Source organism: Mustela putorius, unplaced genomic scaffold (genome assembly GCF_011764305.1).
Source record: "Mustela putorius furo isolate JIRA1106 unplaced genomic scaffold, ASM1176430v1.1 tig00000461_pilon_pilon_pilon, whole genome shotgun sequence".
Taxonomy (NCBI): Eukaryota; Metazoa; Chordata; class Mammalia; order Carnivora; family Mustelidae; genus Mustela; species Mustela putorius.
Window position 1 is genome coordinate 3,291,576 of NW_025421390.1, and position 20,386 is coordinate 3,311,961.

Here is a 20,386-nt window from a genome sequence, read left to right on the forward strand (position 1 = left end):
ATAAGACCTTGGGCAAGTTCTCTAACTTCTTTATGTCTTGGTTTCCTCATTGCAATATGGAGTCAATAATAATACCTACATGAGTAGGTTGTTAGGAGTCTTCAATGAGATAATGCTTATGAAGCACAGCATCTAGCACACAGTACTCAGTAACTACTGATCAAAGAAACTACTATCTCTGTTCCTCCCAAGAGTTCCAATTCCTCTAGAAACATGAGCAATTTTAAAAATACAATGAAGGTCATATACAAGTGCCAGAATAACATTATAAAGTAAAGTGCTCGCTTGCAGCTCACAGGGATCTGCAAGTTTTAATGGACCCACAAGGATATGTTTTGCACAGCTGGTCATGGGTGAATAAGGCCAAGGTGATCAATTTATACCCACTTTCGGGGATTCTAAAATGTTAAGCTCTAAAGCATTTGACATTATCCTCAAGGAAATGGGGAGCCACTGGAGAGTTTGAGAGAAGGAATATTAGATTTGTGTTTCAGGAAATGAGGATAAATTAATAGTAGTTTTAAAACATGAACTTGTAACTAAATGACCCCTTGAGAATGCTGAAATGAGTTGTCCTGGAGATTGTGTTGACTGACGGAGAAGAGGAGTGGTCAACATGATCTAAAACACTATCTTCCACAGGACGCCTGATGACTTCGTTGGTTAAGCATTGGACTCTTGATTTTGGCTCAAGTCATGATGTCAGAGTCATGAGATCAAGTCCTGCATGGGGCTCTGCACTGAGTGGGGCCTGCATGAGATTCTCTTTCTCTCTTTCCTTCTGCCACTCCCTTTCACTTGGGCACTCTCTTGCTGTCTCTCTAAAAATTAATTAATTGCTTCACTAAATAAAATTAACTTCACTCCTTTTGATAATGGTAAAATGTATATATATTTCATACATTTGCATGTTATATATGCTTTTTGGAAGATAGAGAAATTTAGCATAATTGGATATTTATTTAGAAAATTAAGTTGGTACAAAATTATGTTACATTGTTTCTTCAAAGTAACAGTGTAAGTTGTTTTCTTACAATTTTTTTCCCATTTCTGGAAATAATAATACAGAAGATAAACAGCTAATTCTGAATGCCATTTATTAATAATTTAACTGCTGGAACACATTACAGATCTACAGTGAGCCTTTTTATCTGTGGTATGCATGGGATGAGTTCATGTGCAATTGTGTACCACAGCTCCCACCCCTTCTCCCTCTTTCAGCAGAGAGAGTTGAGAAAAGAATTGGTGCAGGGAAACCAGGCAGGGGAACTAGACTAAGCTAGACTTGATGTCCATTTGCAGACAAGACTTGGAGATGAGCAGGAAAGAATCAGATGGAAGAGACCACCCACTTCATGAGAAGGCTTTGGGAGCCTTAACAGTGAGAAGCTCCAAAGCAGCTGCAGAGTGAATTGGGGGAAGGAAGGGAGTTTGAGAAGTGATGCTGTAAGTTATAAGTCAGTATTAAAAAAAAAAATTATTTCTGTTAGAGACAGAAAGAAAGAGAGGGCGAGCCAGTGCATGAGTGGGGGGAGGGGCAGAGGGAGAGGAAGAGGGAGACATAATCTCAAGCAGACTCGAAGTTGAGACCCATGTGAGGTTTGATCTCACAAGCCTGAGACGAGGACCTGAACTGAAATCAAGAGTCAGTCGCTCAACTGAGCCCCCCAGCACCCCAATTCGAATCTCTTTTATTTTTTAAATTTTTTTAAAAGATTTTATTTATTTATTTGACAGAGATCACAAGTAGGCAGAAAGGCAGCCAGAGAGAGAGAGAGAGAGAGAGAGAGAAAGAGAGAGAAGCAGGCTCCCTGCTGAGCAGAGAGCCCACGTGGGGCTCCATCCTAGGACCCTGGGATCATGACCTGAGCCGAAGACAGAGGCTTTAACCCACTGAGCCACCCAGCCGCCCCTCGAATCTCTTTTAATGACTTGTTTTAAATGACTTTTTACTGTTGGATTATGTTTATATGTGACTCTAAAATTGTGGGACCTTGGGTTTTTAAAAATTAGGATTACAAAAAAAAATTAGGATTACATAGAGTTTAAGTGTGAATAATTAGTGTCTCTTTATATATCTATATTATATCTTTAATTATTTAAAAATGTGCTTATGTACCACTTGATGGTGTTTTCTGATGAGTTCAAAGGACTACTATTCGTATACAAATTATTTGATAAAACAAGTCATTCAGTGTATTAGCAGATGACTAAATTGATGTAAATAAAGTTCCTTATATTTGAAATATGAACTCTTTATTCATTAGACACCTATACTTACCAGTTAACCTATGTATAATTTGTAATAGATAATTGTATGTCATTTTTTTGTATTTAAGAAGAAAAACTTAAATAGCTTGCATTTTTTCTAGTATGTGGAGAAAATAATTTTTAATCACTTAATTAAAAAGCCACTTTGTTAATATATAGATTTTTATTCTAGGACTCCATTTTCATGTAATTATATTCATAATAGAAAAATAAGAACTATTTACTTTAAGAATAACTTCCTCGGGCGCCTGGGTGGCTCAGTGGGTTAAGCCGCTGCCTTCGGCTCAGGTCATGATCTCAGGGTCCTGGGATCGAGTCCCGCATCGGGCTCTCTGCTCAGCAGGGAGCCTGCTTCCTCCTCTCTCTGCCTGCCTCTCTGCCTACTTGTGATCTCTCTCTGTCAAATAAATAAATAAAATCTTTAAAAAAAAAAAAGAATAACTTCCTTAACTTTGATTCATTAGGAAAGTTTTATATATCTTCCCATTTCTTCTAAAAAGTTAATATTTAGTTTCGTTTATAAGGCTAAAACTGCTTATTAGTTCATTTATGAAGGGCCTACAATAGTAACAGTACTAGTAATAATAACACTAATAATAGTCATAGTCATGGTAGAAGTTTAGATTGTATTTTAATAAAATGTCAGGCCTTGCTTTGTATTCATATAATAGTCTTGTAGGTAGTTATTATTGCTGCTGCTGCTGTTGTAAAATATAACCTATTTTATATGCAGCCCAGAGAGGTTAACTAACTTATCTGAAGTCACATAGCTAGTACGATTTAAACTCAAGTAGTCTGGCTCCAGAGTCTGTGCTCTCAAACTACTACCCAGCTTTCCATTCCTCAAGCATTCATAGTCTACAATGAGAAGAGACAACTCATTACACGTCATTGTTATTATTTTACGAGACATCAAAAATGGAGGTCTTAAAGTAGGAAATTGCCAAATAAGCACAAAGAGAAGGATTGAGTGTCTTGTGTGCAAAGGCAAGGTGGCATCAAAATGCATAATGTGTTTGGAGGTTGCCAGGATTTCTGGTGTAGCTAGAGTCCAGTGTGAATGGGAGGGAAGGTTGGGCGATAAAGCTGGAAAGGCTGAGAACAGATTATAAAGAGCCTTCTATGTCCCACCAGGGAGTCTGAATGTCATTGTGTAGGTAACATGGAACTCCCCAGGGGCTAGACATGATGAGTTCTGGTGGCAGTGTGGAAAATGGCTTAAAGCATGGAGGTACTGAGAGTCCAGCTTGGAAGAGTCCAAGCAAGAGATAATTAGGACCAAAACTTTAGTGGTGATACTGGGAATGAAGAAAACAGATATTTTAAAAATATTTTAATTATTTTCTGACTCAAAGTAGCACATACTTATTATTTTAAACTTCAAATATTTTAGAAATATATAAAATAGGGACACCTGGGTGGCTCAGTCAGTTAAGCATCTGCCTTCAGCTCAGGTCGTGATCCCAGGGTCCTGGGATTGAGTCTCACATCAGGCTCCTTGCTCAGTGGGGAGCCTGCTTCTTCCTCTGCCTGCCACGCCCCTGCTTGTACTCTCTCTCTTTCTCTGGCAAACAAATAAATAAAATCTTTTAAAAAATGTATAATATAGAAGGGGAGTACTAACCATTATATCTCCCAAAGAAAACCATTATCAACAATTTGGTGATGATATCTCTGGGCTTTATTCTCTGTTGTAATGATTCTTCTTTTATTTTTTAACCCAGACTTTAAATCCATTCCTTCACATCCTGTTGTGGAGATACCATTTACTGAGTGCTTGCTATGTGCTAACTGTTGCATTAAATATCTTTACTTACGTTATTTCATCTAATTCTTTTGATAATACTGTGAGGACTGAGTATTACTCTTGCCATTTTACAGATGAGGATGTTGAAGCTTAGGGTAAGGGTATTGCTCAAGGTAATAAAGCTAATAAATGACAAAGCCAAGTTTTCAATCCAGATCTGTTTCTAAATTCCATGTTCTTTACCATTACTGTATCTTTAATAAGATTTGCGGACCATTCAGGTGTGAAGAGCAAGGAAATTATAGAAGATGTTGAGTACAGGGTAGACCAGAAGTCCTAAGTAGAACAGTTTCACCAGAACCAACTTAACCTGTCACACGTGTTTAGCTTAAAATGCTAAATCCTTTGTTAAAGGTCAGCATTTTTATTGAATTATCTCTTGTAAAACTACTTTTCAAAACTCAGGACAAACCTTGATTGGTGCATTTACAAATCAAACTGATGTTATTTAAGAAAATGATAGTAACATTCCGTATTGAACATAATTCTAACAAGCAAGGAAGGAAGGAAGGGAGGAAGAGAGAAAGAAAGAGAGAGAGAGAAAGAGAAAGGAAGGAAGGAAGATAGGAAGGAAGGAAGGAAGAAAGAAAGAGAGAGAAAGAAAGAAAAGAGGAAATTACTAGGTAATTGCCCATCAAAGATGATCATCTGGATATAGGATACAAAACATGGTATGAAGGATTTGGAACCCAAATTTTATGAAACAATTATAAATAAATGAACTTTATAAATGAACTTTTCTCTTGGACCAGACAAATGACATTCCACGTTACTGAGAGAACTTAAGGATGAAGTCACTTAAACTCCTCTCAGTGATCAATTAAAAATCATAGCCAATGAAAGATATTCCAGAAGTCTAATGTTGAAATCATAAATATCTCCTAATAATACTATTTAAAAATTTTTTAATATAAAAATTTTCAACCATATACAAAGGTAGAGAGTACAAAGAAGCCCTATGTACTCATCACCAGTATTTCACTGTGTTTGTTTCATCATCTCCCAAATACCAACCCCTACTTTTTTGGCTGGAGTATTTTAAAGCAAATCCCAAACCTCATGTAATCTTGTTGTATCAACCCTAAATAATTTACTTTGATATGCATTGCAAAAATAGAAAGATAAATTTTATATAACCACAATGTAATTATTATACTTAAAAAGTAACAATAACTTTTTTAAAGGTTTAATTTAATTATTTGACAGAGAGAGGGAACACAAGCTGGGGGAGTGGAGAGGGAGAGGCAGGCTTCCTGCTGAGCAGAGAGCCGGATGTGGATGTGACTTGAGCCAAAGTCAGATGCTTAACTGAGCCACCTGGGTGCCCCCACAATAATTCTTTAGTAACTAATACCTGCTCCATACTAAAATTTCCTTGATTGTCCCCTTACCCCCAAATTTCCATAGTTGTTCAGTTAAGGATCCTAACAAGTTCCACTTGCTGAATTTGGTTGTAATACCACATTGGTCTTTTTAAAATCTCTTTTCATTGAGAGCTGCACACACTCCCCTTTTTTATGACACTAACTTTTTGAAAAACTGCGTTCATTATGGTACAGAATTTTCTCCATTCTGGATTTGTCATATTGCTTCCTAATGGTGTCACTTAACTTGTTCCACTGTCCCCTGTATTTCTGTTCTGGAGGTTATATTTAAAGACTTGATTAAATTCAGATTCAGTTCTATTTTGGCAATCATACTTTGTAGGTGGTGCTGTGTAGTTCATATTTGATCTCATCAGGAGACATACATTTTGTAATACTAAGATTGAACAGTGGCTTCAGGTGGAGACAGATTAATCCATTGTAAAGTTCCTCATCAGCTTTACACTTAACCGTTTTACCATTCATTGATAAACAGTGTACAATGCAGTCATCTCATTAGCGGTTACAAAAAGAATCCTATCATTTTTCATGCATTTATCAACTGATGTAGTTTTAGAGATTACCTTTCCATCATCTCCCACAACAATTTAACTATTTTAAAATACAATTCACACCAGAGAAGTAGAATAAATGCCTAATTCTTTTGCTTCCATTATCAATTTAGAGAGAAATAAGTTGTTACTCCAGGAACTTCCATTGGCATCTGGGTTTCTTTGCTCTCTCTCGCTCTCTCTCCCCTCTCCCCATCCTTTTATTATCATTATGAACTTGTGGGTTTAATTTTTTTCCATATGTTTTATTTTTCTTGCTGATGCCCAGTTGTCTATCCTTCAAGTTGCCTCATGACCTTTTGATATTACTCACATTAGCAAGTGAGATTCCTTGCTTTTCGGCTCAAGATATACCAGGCCCATTTTGTATATTTCCTAACACAGACTTGGAATCAGCCATTTCTACCAAGGACTCTTGTTCTTTTTAGTGAGGAATGGTTCTTAGAGACTATAATCTGGTTGCTAGGGCTTCTCATTGACATTGGATTATTACTGCTTCTAAGCCTCTTTAATGGACAGAGTTATCTCCTTATTTATAAAGTAAGCAAATATATCTAGATTAAAAGCAAAGTTTATTGCCTATATTGAGGAGGCCAAGTGTTTGTTAAGTGACATTTTACAGAACTTTTCTAACTACTGCCTGACATTGTTTGCTCCCAGCAACAACAAAAGTCATTTTCCCCCTTATACATTTTCCTAACTTGAGATATTCTTTCACAAGATGTTCTGACCATTTTTTGTATGTTTACTGTAGTTCACTGCTAGAAGAGAAAATTGCTCTTATATTTTAGCTTTTATTAAATTCAAAAGGGATCTTATATGCTGTGATTATCTGAATAAACATGCATATATAGTAGTGTGCCTTCTCCATACTAATATAGTTAATTGAAGGCCAGACTATATGATCCAAACTACAAATCAAAAAGAAAGATATAATTCAATTCTATAAAATAATGATTCAACATTTATTGGATTTATCTTTATTGGCAATCTGATGTAAATTAGTCATTGTGGAGGTAGAGTGATTCATTGTGGTCCCTGTCCTTGGGAACCTGTCATAAGTGGACTAGAATAGATGAGATATTTATTCTATACCAAGTATAAGGATATTAATGCTACTGGGATTTGAAACCTAAGATAGGCTTAATTTGTGGAACAGTAAACTATTAGAAACCAATATCCTAGAGGGTAGTAAGGTTGAAATGATATATATAAATTATAGATCGCTTAAAGGGTACTGACGAAAACTAAGAATTTCTCTATATTTCTCTATATATCTCAATATATTCCTACCTTTAAGAAGCTGTCATCTCAGAGAATGACATTTCTACTCTTAAGTACAAACTAATGGGATGCAATAAGTGTTCTGACCCAGAGGGATATTTTTTTAACTATTTTTTCATCCTTAAGAATAAATAGTATATCACAGATGGTTCCAATAAACTTTACCAAATGAAAGGAAAAAGTGAACTAATTATACACAAAAGTCTGAAGTATAAACTTTTTATAGATAGTCTCGGTTTGGAAATTAAATCAAGAAATGAGAAGAATGTTGGCTTGAGATCATAGAGCCAGAGTCTGAGTTTCATTAGAGTTCTACTATTAAGAATTTCAGTCAGAATTTGAAATTCATTAACTTCAAGGGCACCTGGGTGGCTCAGTTGGTTAAGCGTCTGGCTCTTGATTTCAGCTCAGGTCATGATTTCAGGGTTGTGAGACTGAGCCCCACATAGGGCTCCATAATTGACATTGAGCCTGCTTAAGATTCTCTCCACCCCCCCCAAATTGTGCACACACACACTCTCTCTCTAAAGAAGAAGAAAATCATTAATTTCACTATGTGCCTACTTCGTGTAAAACATTATGCTAAGCACACTGGAGACTGAGGTGGGGAAAGGGGAAAGTACAAGTAAGATAAACCATATGGAGATGGGAGCAGAGGAGGAAAGGAGAAGGTAACAAGAGAGCAAGATGGTAACAAGTAAAACCTATCCCCAGCAATGAAGCCTTGAAAGATGAGAGAGAATTTCAGAGGTAGAGGTATAAGGAAAGGACATTCTAGGCTGAGAGAATGGCATACCCCAAAGATGTATGGAATGGGATGAGAAATGAAATTAAAAATTTAGGGTCAGGGGTGCCTGGGTGGCTCAGTGGGTTAAGCCGCTGCCTTCGGCTCAGGTCATGATCTCAGGGTCCTGGGATCGAGTCCTGCATCGGGCTCTCTGCTCGGCAGGGAGCCTGCTTCCCTCTCTCTCTCTCTGCCTGCTTCTTTATCTACTTGTGATTTCTCTCTGTCAAATAAATAAATAAAATCTTTAAAAAAAAATTTAGGGTCAAATTACAAGAGTCCATAAATATCTCACTAATAAGTCTAGATTTTAATGGTCTTGGGTTCTTTCTTTTTGTCAACAGTCTTTATTTCATATTCTCTAAAGTACTCTACCAATAAACAGCAATGCTTTTCTCCTTCACAATTCAGAAAATACACCCCTCTTTATAACATTTTAATATTTTTCCATCTATAACTCTTCATGTGTACCAGCAGGCTGATTTTCAGGTTCTTCTGGTAAGAGAAATTATTAACACTATAAATGGGTATTTTTAAATATTCTGCAAATAATCATACCTATCTGAATATATTAACATTTAATGTTAATATCAGTTATTCAGGGAATACGCAAAGGAGTTATAGATAGTATTCAGCATAAAACAGAACAAAAATGATAAATACTCCCTAGTTTAGTGAATCCTCTCAAATATACTTGTTTAAGATTTCCACTACTGTATTTGTGGATTTGACTTTGCAAAGTAGCCAGTTTCCTAGGTTGTAGGAGACAGATTTTATTCTTAAATCAAAAAAGTCATGTAGATGTTGTCTTTTAAAGAATACTGCATTATTTTTTATTGCTCAACAGAATGTTACCACTTATATTTGGTGAGTTATATCTCGAAGTTTTGTGTAAGGGTGGTTTTGTTTTGATTTTCATCTATTCATTCTTCTTATTTGTTCATTTCAATTCTCATCTGTTCAGTGGTCATTTTTGCTTTTAAACATTTTTTGGCTGTAATTTTTCTAACCTGGAAAAGTCATGGTAAATCTGAAAGATTATATAGGCACTTCATGGATATCATTTTTTTTCTATCCCCAACATTATAGGAAAGCGCTTTTTCAAGAATTGAAATAATTGAGTTTTTTTTCCGAGTGGGCTTTGTATTAGAACCATAAAAATTAATATTGTATTTAATTGAAATGAAATGAAATAAGTATTTTTTTATCCTATACGCACTTCCCAGTGTTTTACCATCATACCTTCTTTTGTTCTATTCTACTATTTACCACACAATGGACAACTGCATCATTTTATTATTGAACTTGTTTTACTTGAGCTAAGTTTTGTTCATTTTCTTGAAACCTAATCATACATTGAAATGTAACTCAAACTAGATTTATTTCAATGTTGAATTTGACACTTGGAGTATTGTTATTAAATTAGGAAGGGAACAGATCTAACGTGCCAGTCCTGAATTGTTTCCTACAATAAACATTGTGTTTTTCTAGTGCAATTTTTGCTGCAAGCTGTAATTCATGATTTCAGGGGGTCATTCAATACACAGCTATTTATTACTGGTCATCTATTACATACCAACTGCATATATGTGCATGTAATATCTATCCTTATCTTCTTCCTGAACCCTGGATAGATATATTCTACTGCCAAGGAGACAGTCCTACTTAGATATCAGGCATCTCAGAGTTAACATGGTCAGAAACAAACTTAACTTCTTCACTGATCTGCTCATCTGCTAGTTTTATTCATTTTAAAAATTGGTACCACCATCTGCCTAATTATTCAGGCCTAAAATATGGGAATCGTTCTTGAGTCTTCAATTTCCCTCACCCCAGATTTGTTCCCCACCCTACCCCAGCTACATCGTTCCTCCAAGCAATATGCCGGATCTGCCCACAGTCCTGTCATGTACTACTACCATATCAGTCCAGGCCACCCTCATCTCTAGCTGGGCTGCTGCTCCTCCTCCTACCCAGTTCCCCTGCTCCCACTCTAACTTGCCAGCTCATTTTTCCTTCTTTTTTTTTTTTTAAAGAGCCAGTGCATGAGGAGGTGGGAGGGGCAGAGGTAGACGGAGAAAGAGAGACTCTTAAGCAGGCTCACACCCAGCATGGAGCCCCATGTAGGGCTCAATCTCATGACCCTGAGATCTGAGCCCAAATCAAGTCAGATGCTTAATCAACTGAGCCACCAGGGTGTCCCCATTTTTTCCCCATGTTTTATAATAGATTCTCCATAGATGCCCAGAGTGATCTTTTGAGAGCATATGTCAAGCCATGTTAATTTTTTAAACTCTCCAAAGTCTTCCTATCACTTTAAAACCAAACTCCTTAGTTTAGCCTAGGGAGCGGTATGTGATCTGGCCCCTGTCCTTCTCCACTCTTGCTTCATTTCATACCGTCCACTGTTCTTCCCCTACATTCCAGCCACACTGGCCTTAGTCTTCGCTAACTCACCAAGCTGGCTCTTGCCGTGGAGCCTTTGTGGTTAGTTCCCTTTGCCTGGAACGCTTTGCTCCTTACCTGACCACTCAATCTAAATGAAAGAAAATTAAGTAGTTACACTCTGTATTATAAATATTTTAATGTCTTCAGTTTCATAGCACTTCTCAGAATATGAAATTTCTTTTCATTGTTTATAATCTGTCTCTTACCCCACTAAATAGTATTCCCACTAAAAAATACGAACTTTAGGAAGGCAGTAGCGTGTTGTGCTTACTATTATATCCCCAGCATTTGGAATAGTGCCAGGCACATCAGAGATATTCGGGGGTATTGAATGAATGATGTTTGAATGAACTGTGACAAATGGTATATCTATGTTTCCTTTAACAGCAGTATTGAAATGGTTCTTTTGGTACCATTAATATTATTTTGTTAATAGGATAACAGTGTTCTGCATTTCTGTCTTGTTTATGCTTTAGATATGAAGCCCCACAGATCGCCTTACGCTGTGGGATTATGCTGAGAGAATGTATTCGACACGAACCACTTGCCAAGATCATCCTCTTTTCTAATCAGTTCCGAGACTTCTTTAAGTATGTGGAGTTGTCAACATTCGATATTGCTTCTGATGCCTTTGCTACTTTTAAGGTAATTTTTTTTTTTTTTTCTGAATCAGCTAGGTCATTTAGTTTCAGCATTTAGTTAAAGTCAGTTGGCCTCTGAGGAGGCAGTTTAATTTTAAAGAAGCAGGAAAGGCTATTCCTTAGGCCTGAGCATAACCAACTGTGATTTATGATATAAAATGTAAAGCATCAGTCATGCATTCTATTAGGCCAGTGTATCACACTGTAGAAAAAACAACTCAAAATACTTGTCACAAACTCATGCAGAATGAATTGCAATATATGTGAAAAAAGGGACATGTAATATTCTCAGCAAAGCATGCTTTCACTTATGTTAAAAACAAAGGGTATAAACTGCCACTTAAGTTGTATCCGCACTGAATACCTCCAGAAGGTTATCTGGGAAGCAGGAACAGTGTTTACCAGCAGGGGAAGGGACTGTGTCGTGAAGAGAGCTGGAGAATGACATCTTTGCATCTGAAGGACATCACCGTACTTTATTAGCGTAATTGTAAATTCTCACTCGGTGAAGCAAATTACTCATAAATGAATTGTGTTTTCTTCATAATCCCTTGTGTTCTTATGAACTTATCTATTCTGTTACTAAATACGAATTTAATCTTAGTTTTATATTAAAATTTTTTAATTGTTGTAAAAGAATATATATAACATAAAACTACCATGGTAGCCATTTATCAGTGTACAGTTCAGTAGTGTGAAGTATATTCACACTGTTGTGCAACTAGTACCCGTTAAACACCGGTGCTCCATTTCTCCCTTCCCTCAGCCCCCAGCCCCATTTTACTTTCTGTTTCCGAGTTTGACCATTCAAAAGATGTTCGGAAACATATTAGAAAATAATGTACCTAATTTGCAAACTAAATACTAGAACTTAGACATCCAATGAATGATGTCACCTTAAAGATTTCTGTCTTAGAAAATCATTTACTTATTCTTATGATCCTGCCATTATTTAATATATTTTGAAACTAGTATCACTGTCCATGGCATGTTCATTTTCCAGTAGTAGCAGATCTTTCCGAGGGCAGATAAAAGTTCTGGAAACAGTGCAAAGTTGTTTGACATTCAGGTTAACTGGATAAAGTAGGTGGTCATGGTAGCTAGGACTGTTTTTGGTCTTGGTAATAATAATGGGAATGATAATAAAAATAAATTTTAAAATGACTAAAATAGAGTCTGATTTTCTTCATTGTCTACCACATTGGACTGAAGACCATTTTAGAAGAGGATTTTTGAATATATTTTAAGCTGATGATGTAACAGCATTATTGACAAAAAAGTCAATTACAAAGTAGACAAGACTTGTTTAAATGTATATACTCAGATTCACTTCTTTAAAAGCATTTCAGCAATATACTTGCTCCATTTATATCATTCCAAATTTACTTCTACTTTTTTAGGATATAAATACTGTTACCTAATTATAATCCATATATGACTTTTATTTTTTATATATTAAATAAATAATTTAATAATACTGACACAGGCCATATGCCAGTATTAGTAATACTTTAATCTTACAACTTTATGTGAATGACTTGAAATTTACCTATAACTGGAATGATAAATAGTTCCTTTTAACAGCTCTCCAGAGGTCAAGAAAAGTGAAAGCTATAGTTTGTTATACTGAAAACTATGTATTATCTAGAGACTAGGGACTTACTCAGCCTGTTCTAAGAAGGTGCCCTGAGTCCATTAAAAGATGCATAAGCTCACATGGTGGCAGGAAGTGTGAGAGAGCACCAGGGAGCAGAGACAAGAAACAACAGGGACTGGAGGGGAGCAGGAGGTAGGGGGACCTCAGCAAAGGGAAGGGATGGAGAGGGGGCCTGCAGCAGGGCAGTGAGAGGAGCTTGCTGTGACCGAGAAGAGGAACCACTGGTGAGTGGACCCCACCCTAAAGATAGCCTCATGAAGGAGTAGGCAAGGCTGGGCCCCTTCCGCCTGTGACACAGTCCATCATGACATTTCCACGATATCTCTGAAATGTCATGAAATGAGGAAAATTGAATTGATAAGAACTCCTGTCAGAGAGAATCCTGTTTGGGGGGGGGGACAATTTACTGTGGCATTTTTGTTTTAATAAATGGGGGGCGGGGGTGTGTGCTAGTTTGGAACCAGGGCTGAACTGCCTGAGACAGGAGAGGAGAGGAGCCGGAGTGCCATCAGTCCCTATAGGCCTCAGCCAAGCCTGAAATAAGTACAGGACCAACCTAGAATCTGGGTTTGAAGGGAGAGGGGTCACCAGCCTGCTGGCGTTTTCCACATGTCTCCCTCCAGTCCTGTCTGCTCCCTAGATTCTCCCCGACAAGTCCAAGCAGAGGAAGACCCTATCTCTCTGGGGTAGAAGGCAAAGGGCACGGGAAAGAAGAAGGAAGAAGGTGATCTAGAAGACAAAGATGTAAGAAGAGAAGAAGAAAACTAGAGAGAACAGCAAAGAGTGAGGGGAAGGAAGAAAAGAGAGGGAGGAAAAGTCTAGGGATGGCACTAAGGAGAGCTTCCGGTTGGGCAGAGGGAGGGGGAGCAAGGGCTGCAGGCCTGGGTGTGTGCTCAGAGTGCTGTGTAACTCGAGAGCCTGCTCCGTTTCCACGGTCCACTCAGTTTCCCCCAGAAAAGCAGAGGTTGTACAGTGGCCACTGATGAAGCCCCCAAAGTCTATCTAGCGCACACGGTAAGAGAGGCCTTGACGCGTCAAATCTGAAGACTAACACTTAACACAAAACCTGATTCTGTTTCTTTCTAGCGAACTGTCTGTGCCTAAACGGCTAAGGAGATGTTTCATATGTTCAACCCAATTTAATTTGCAGCACTATGTTAAATATCAAAAATAAATTGATGTTTTAAGCTATACCTCAGCATATTTTCCGTCAAACTTAAGTCTCTGAAAATCTAAATAACCATAAAAAGTTTTCTAGTATGCTTAAAAGAAAAAAAAAGTTGGGGGGTCCCCTGGGTGGCTCAGTCTGTTAAGCATCCAACTCTTGATTTCAGCTCAGGTCATGACCTCAGGATCCTTAGATCCCTGTATTGGGCTTCTTGCTTAGCAGGGAGTCTACTTTTTTTTTTTTTTTTAAGATTTTATTTATTTATTTGACAGAGAGAGATATTACAAGTAGGCAGAGAGGCAGGCAGAGGGGAGGGCGGGGAAGCAGGCACTCTGCTGAGCAGAGAGCCTGACACGGGGCTCCATCCCAGTACCCTGAGATCATGACCTCAGCCGAAGGCAGAGGCTTTAACCCACTGAGCCACCCAGGTGCCCCAGGGAGTCTACTTATTATTGTTTCTCTCTCTCCCCGCCCAAATAAATAAAGCTTTTTAAAAAAAAAAAAGCTTTCCAGCATGCTAACAATATTGGAAATGTCAATTTATATTTTTCCAAAATGCTGTGGTTAATATAATACAACAGTGACCATAAGTCACTGTTTCTTTTTAAGTAGATGGCTTCAGGGGGATTTGGTTGTCTGGCTGGCTAGGTTTTAGTGTGATTTTCTTTTGGTTTTGTCTTTTGTTTTCAACCTCTTAGACTTGCCTTTTTTGTTTTGAGCTCTAAGATGACTGTTGCTCAATTGACTCATTAATAAACAATGAATAAACAATTTAACATTGTTTATATTTTTTGTCACAGTATTGTCTACAAATTGTCCTTTCCCAGAAAACATTCCTAAAAATCAGCATTTCTTTCATCCCTCCTTCCATGACAAGATAGAAGGGGTTTGAATTCCACTTCCCTCTGCCACCTGACTGGCTGTATGTCCTTGAGCAAGGAGTTAACCTTGGGGTTTCATTTTCCTCTCCTGTGAGATGAAGAAAATAATCCCTCCCTTGCAGAGCTGTGACGATGAGAAATCACATGTATAAAGAGCTCTGCACGTTCCCCGACACATAGTAAATCCTCCAAGAACGGCAGTTGCTGCTTGGCCCATCTACGGTCACGTTCCTGCCATTGAGTGTGTTTCTGTCACTCCACCCTGTGTCTCCCAAGGTGTGCAGAAATCCCTCCATAGCAATATCAGATTTTTTTTTTTTAGCATAATGCACAGAATTGTGAGGAGGTGGGATGAAAGTGTACAAAGTGTACTTTTAAATTAAATTAAATTAATTACTTTAAATTATTTGAAATCTGAACTTTATGTCTCTTTGCAACTTTCTGCTTTTTCCTTTTTGGGTAGGATTTTAGCTGATTTTTTTCCCCACGTCACGTGATCTATAATGATGCAGCAATTATATTTGTCTTGGTATTCTGTGTATATATGTATGGGTATATGTATATATATGGTCAATTCCTCCAGTTTTGCACATGCATTTACTACATGCAAAAATGTGAGGGTGTAGCTAGGAATATATACACACAAGTGTGAGAGTATGTGTGTGTGTGGGTGGGTGGGTGTGTAACAGAGAGAGAGAGAATCATTTATTGGCTGTACCCACCATGTACACATGCTGGAGGAATTCTACTCCATCATAATTTATTTTTCTATTATTGGATATGTAAGTTATTTCCAATTTTTTCTTTTGGAATTTGAAGGAGCTGCTACTAACAGGACTTCCTCCCAATTCCTCCTACTCTGGAGGAGATAACTAACTCCACTAACTAACTCTGGAGGAGATAACTAACTCAAGGTGTCCATTCACTAACAGTTAGTGAATGGACACCTTGACGGGCAGCACTCATCTGCACAGTGCTCCGTCTGCTGCCACCACCACTGTGTGTGCAGACCTGGGGCTGTGACAGGGCACCGTCCCCACAGTCAAGCCTGCTGACTATTACAACAGGTGGATCCAGGTCTGCTGCAGTCCATAGAAGGAAACCCTTTCTCACCAGGGTCAGCTCAGAAAAATCACTGATCCTGCTCAGCACATTAGGGAAGGGGGTGTCTGAAAACTAGGGACCCCAGAGAATGCCGTGGAACTAACTTGCTCTTTTGGGGGGTTCCCATGATAGAGGAACTAATTTGAATTTTGACTTCAGAGAGAACAGGAATGAATTCCCCTAGCGGGTTTTCTCATTTTAAAGTTCCAGTTCCAAAAGAATCCTGAATGTTCTACTGGGGGAAAAAAAAGTACGGGTTTCTACTAATAGAAGCAGTGCTCAATCAACATGTGGTGATAAGTAATAAAATGATATCAATAGCCAGTCTCATTGTCCTGGAACTTGAAAATTAATAGCACAAAAATGCATTAAATATTTTACATATCTAAATAGAAATAGGTGAGTTTTGCCCTTGTTGCTGCCTTCTTGATCTCTGTGAATTTATGTTGGGATCTTCTATATGCTTTTAGGAAGTTTTAATTAAATGTGTATTAAAGCATAAGAACTTGTTTTGGAAAACTTAAAAATTCTTGTTATGTTTTTAATTAAATTCTACATTCTATCTAGACAGGGTATTTAGCCTCTAAGCTTATAAAAGGGATTAGGTGAGGCTTATTTTCTTTCAACATTAAGGTGAATTAAGGATATAATTTAGGTGTGAGCTGAAGACAGTCAAATGTTCCTTTATGCTTTTGTTCAGTTTTCTGAGAGTTATGCCTTTAAGATCAGTCTACTTGTCTTTAGCTTTGAATGAGTGTGTTGTATGACTAGTCACCACAGATCACCACACAGTCCATTAACCCCTGAGCAGGAGGCGCCTGCGATGGCCCAGTTAAGCATCATTTCTGTGCTTCCCAGGATCCTAGGTACCTCTGTTTTAAACGTGGTTAAGAAAAAAACTAAAGGTTGAAATTCCTGAAAAATCTTTTAACTTGTGAGATATGGTTTTAAGCCATTAGGCATTCTTTTAAAATAAGTTATTAACGACATTTGGAATAGCTCATCATAGACTTTTTTTTTTTTTAAGATTTTATTTATTTATTTGACAGACAGAGATCACAAGTAGGCAGAGAGGCAGGCAGAGAGAGAGGAGGAAGCAGGCTCCCTGCTGAGCAGAGAGCCCGATGCGGGGCTCGATCCCAGGACTCTGGGATCATGACCTGAGCCGAAAGCAGAGGCTTTAATCCATTGAGCCACCCAGGCGCCCCTCATCATAGACTTTATTTGGATATTTATTAGATCGTGGTCACAATATAGTCACGGCTTGAAGAAATATACGTTAAACCCCATCTTTTAGGTGCTGTTTGTTTCACTAGTTAAATTATTCCTATCATAAATTTAACAATGATATGAATTAAAACCCTTTGTTGTTGTTGACATGAAACAGACTTGCATTTCACATCTTAAACTAAGAATGGAAATAATTTTGTGGATGTAAAGAAAATATTCTTCAGAAACTATATGTTTCAAATGAATGTACTTATAACATTCTTAGAAAAGCCAGATTTATAAAATCTATTGGCTATAGTAATTATATTTCACATAACTGTTCTTTTTCTAGGACTTACTAACCAGACATAAAGTGTTGGTCGCAGACTTCTTAGAACAAAATTATGACACTGTAAGTAGAAGTCCTTTTTGACATTTTACTTCATTTTCTTCCCCCTCGCCGCCCCCCCGCCTTAGATCTGTGGACACTTGCTCCTCTTTATGATTTACAACAGACATGAACCATAATCTACCGGCACCCAACTTGTCTCTTTACCTGGTCATCAGGAAACTTTGTGGAAAATTGAGAAAGGCAGGAGATCGGGGCTTTCTCATTTTTCACACCTGTTTCTGTTGTATCTTGAGCTCCAGAAAATGACTGGCACCTGCTTACTTTGACCTTGATTTAAGAGCATCCACATTGCCCTCAAAGGGCAGTAGGTATCCATAAAAGAGCACTCCACCCTCACTAAAAGAAATCATTTTACTTGCTTGATAATTAGTTTTACTTGTAGAAATGCCAAAATATTTCTGTCTTCCAACTCCCTTCTCAAATGGTGACTCCAACCCATCCTTTTGAGATTCTGCTAAAACACGACTCTTCTAGAAGGCCTAGAAGGCTTTCCTTAATCCCACCCATTCACATTCCTGCACGAGCACACCCTCCCCCGCCCTGCTGCCTCCATTTTCCACATTGTATTATGGTGTGTCTGTACCTTCCTGGCTGGTTCTTGAGCTCCCTGAGAGGCAGGAACCTGATCAGAAACTGTAGAGCTAGATGGAATGTTCAAGCCTCATTAGATGTCCATTGATAATGAGTGAAAATAAAAGAGCTACGATAGTTTATGACAAGACCCGCGGCATCAGCTCCTAATCTCTTCTATGGAATGAGTGATGTAAACGTTTTGTGCAGGAATGCTTTGCCTTCAGGAAATAGTACACAACAATAAGGAAGATTGTAAACTCATTCTCTTTGATCCCTTATTTACCCGATTTTGTCTTTGTACCTATAGTCACGTCTTGTGTAATTTGGTAGCTACACAGACACTAAGCCTGCTGCACTGACCTGAACACCAGCTCTGAGAACTCATGCTCCCTCAGACATTTCATACTTTCTGAGTTTCATATTTCTTTAAAAAGTAAACTATGAAATGGGAGCACATGACATCTGACTCTAAAATAATGAAAGTGGCATCCTGGGGAGTCAGTCATACCTTAGTCACATTGAAGTTTATGGTCACATATGGTTGCACTCGTGGAATTTAAGAAACAAACGAGCAAAGGAAAAAGAAGAGAGAAACCAAGAAACAGACTCTTAACTCTAGAGAACACACTGACGGTTACCAGAGGGGAGGTAGGTAGAGGGATGGAGGAAATAGGGGATGGGGCTTAAAGAGTGCACTCACTGGTCAGTATGAGCACCAGGAGATGTGTGGAACTGTTGAAGCACTACATTATACACCTGAAACTACTATAACACTGTACATTAACTATACTGGAACTAAAACTTTTAAAAACTTACCACAAAATTTGATAAATTTTGAGTCCCACAAAATCCTGACAGAATAAATAGTAAGTCCTTCCTATAAAAGAGTATAATTATTACGACTTTAATGTGAGCTACATGGTTTTGTTGTTACTTTTCACATTCTTAATTCCCTGTCAGTAATCATCCTCTGTGGGCACTTCTTGCCCTCATCACACCCGTGCACACACATCTCACACTCTGCCCTCTGAGGACCAGGAATGGTTTCCACCCTCCTTTGCCCCTGGACTCTCCTACCTTCAGTTCTCCGTTGGGCTTGTTCTTCCTACCTCCGTGGTCTCTGAGGCATGTCCTTGCCTGGTAGGAGGTCCACACTTAGCTTCCCCAGCGTCTGGCACTCTGTGTGAAAATGAAGGACCTGGACAATGGTTGACAGCCACAGTGGGAAACAGGGCCCAAACCCCAGCATCCCCCAGCTTTTGTCGAGAGTGGAAGTCCTCCAGAGAGACCAGCTGGAGGTGGCAAAAGTTGCCCTATTCCTCTGTCTACACTATGAACTTGGCAGTTTGATTCTTCATGGGGTATCATGTGAAGCCCTAAGTGTGTTTAATTTTCTCCTAAATTTTTCTTGTGCTAATAGCTACCAGCTAGCTACCAACTTCTCTAAAATGGCATCAAATGTGTTATTTTGTTACCCATTTAATAGATGAGTTAATAAGATGTTTTATTCAATAGAATGTATTGAAAAGACTCAGATACTCCATTTTTCTTCTCAATTTTTAATTTGCAAAACTAAAATTAAGTGGACAAGTACATCTCTTGTATCACTTGGCCCTCCTACCCCCCAGTATCTTTATGTGTAAATGAGGATGGCGAAATGGGGGAAAGCTCCCTGTGGACAGTGTGATCAGCACTAGGTTATTAAGCACAGAGACAGATGCAAAGCACCGCTGTTAGGCTGCCCTGGCCTGGCGAGTTGGGGATTTGCCTTTGAAGCAAGAGGGAAAGCAACCCTAATGCAGAGAAACCACTGCTAGTTTTATGCTCTAATATTTATTTTCTTTTTATTAGATTTTTGAAGACTATGAGAAATTGCTGCAGTCTGAGAATTACGTGACTAAGAGACAATCTATAAAGGTAATATGAAATTTCTTTAAGTTATCAGTTGATATCTTACTGGTAAATGATTGCTCTGAGTGGACCAGTACATAAGGAAAAATGAAGGTGTCCCCTTTTTTTGTAACTTGGAAAATATGCTTCATGTTATGACTGTACTTTGTAGCAAAACAGTGTAAATGCCCTGACTCAAAGACTTTTTGGAAGTATGAGTATAAACAATATGTACATGATAAAGTAGAATTTAGTATATTGCAGCTCCGAAAGAAAATCAAGCTTAAGTTAATTTAAATACAACCACAGTTCTCTCCTTGG

The 20,386-nt window shown here is 38.1% G+C and overlaps 1 protein-coding gene across 15 annotated transcripts in view; it reads left to right on the plus strand.

Moving 5' to 3' along the window:
* The window catches only part of CAB39L (calcium binding protein 39 like), a 121,784-nt gene that overhangs the window by 80,573 nt on the left and 20,825 nt on the right, over window positions 1–20,386 (plus strand). For all 15 annotated transcript variants that reach the window (XM_045080602.1, XM_045080600.1, XM_045080613.1 and 12 more), the window contains 3 exons: window positions 11,007–11,175; window positions 17,543–17,602; window positions 20,027–20,092. In XM_045080602.1, coding sequence (XP_044936537.1) covers window positions 11,007–11,175; window positions 17,543–17,602; window positions 20,027–20,092 — 295 coding nt within the window. The remainder of the gene's footprint in view (window positions 1–11,006; window positions 11,176–17,542; window positions 17,603–20,026; window positions 20,093–20,386) is intronic.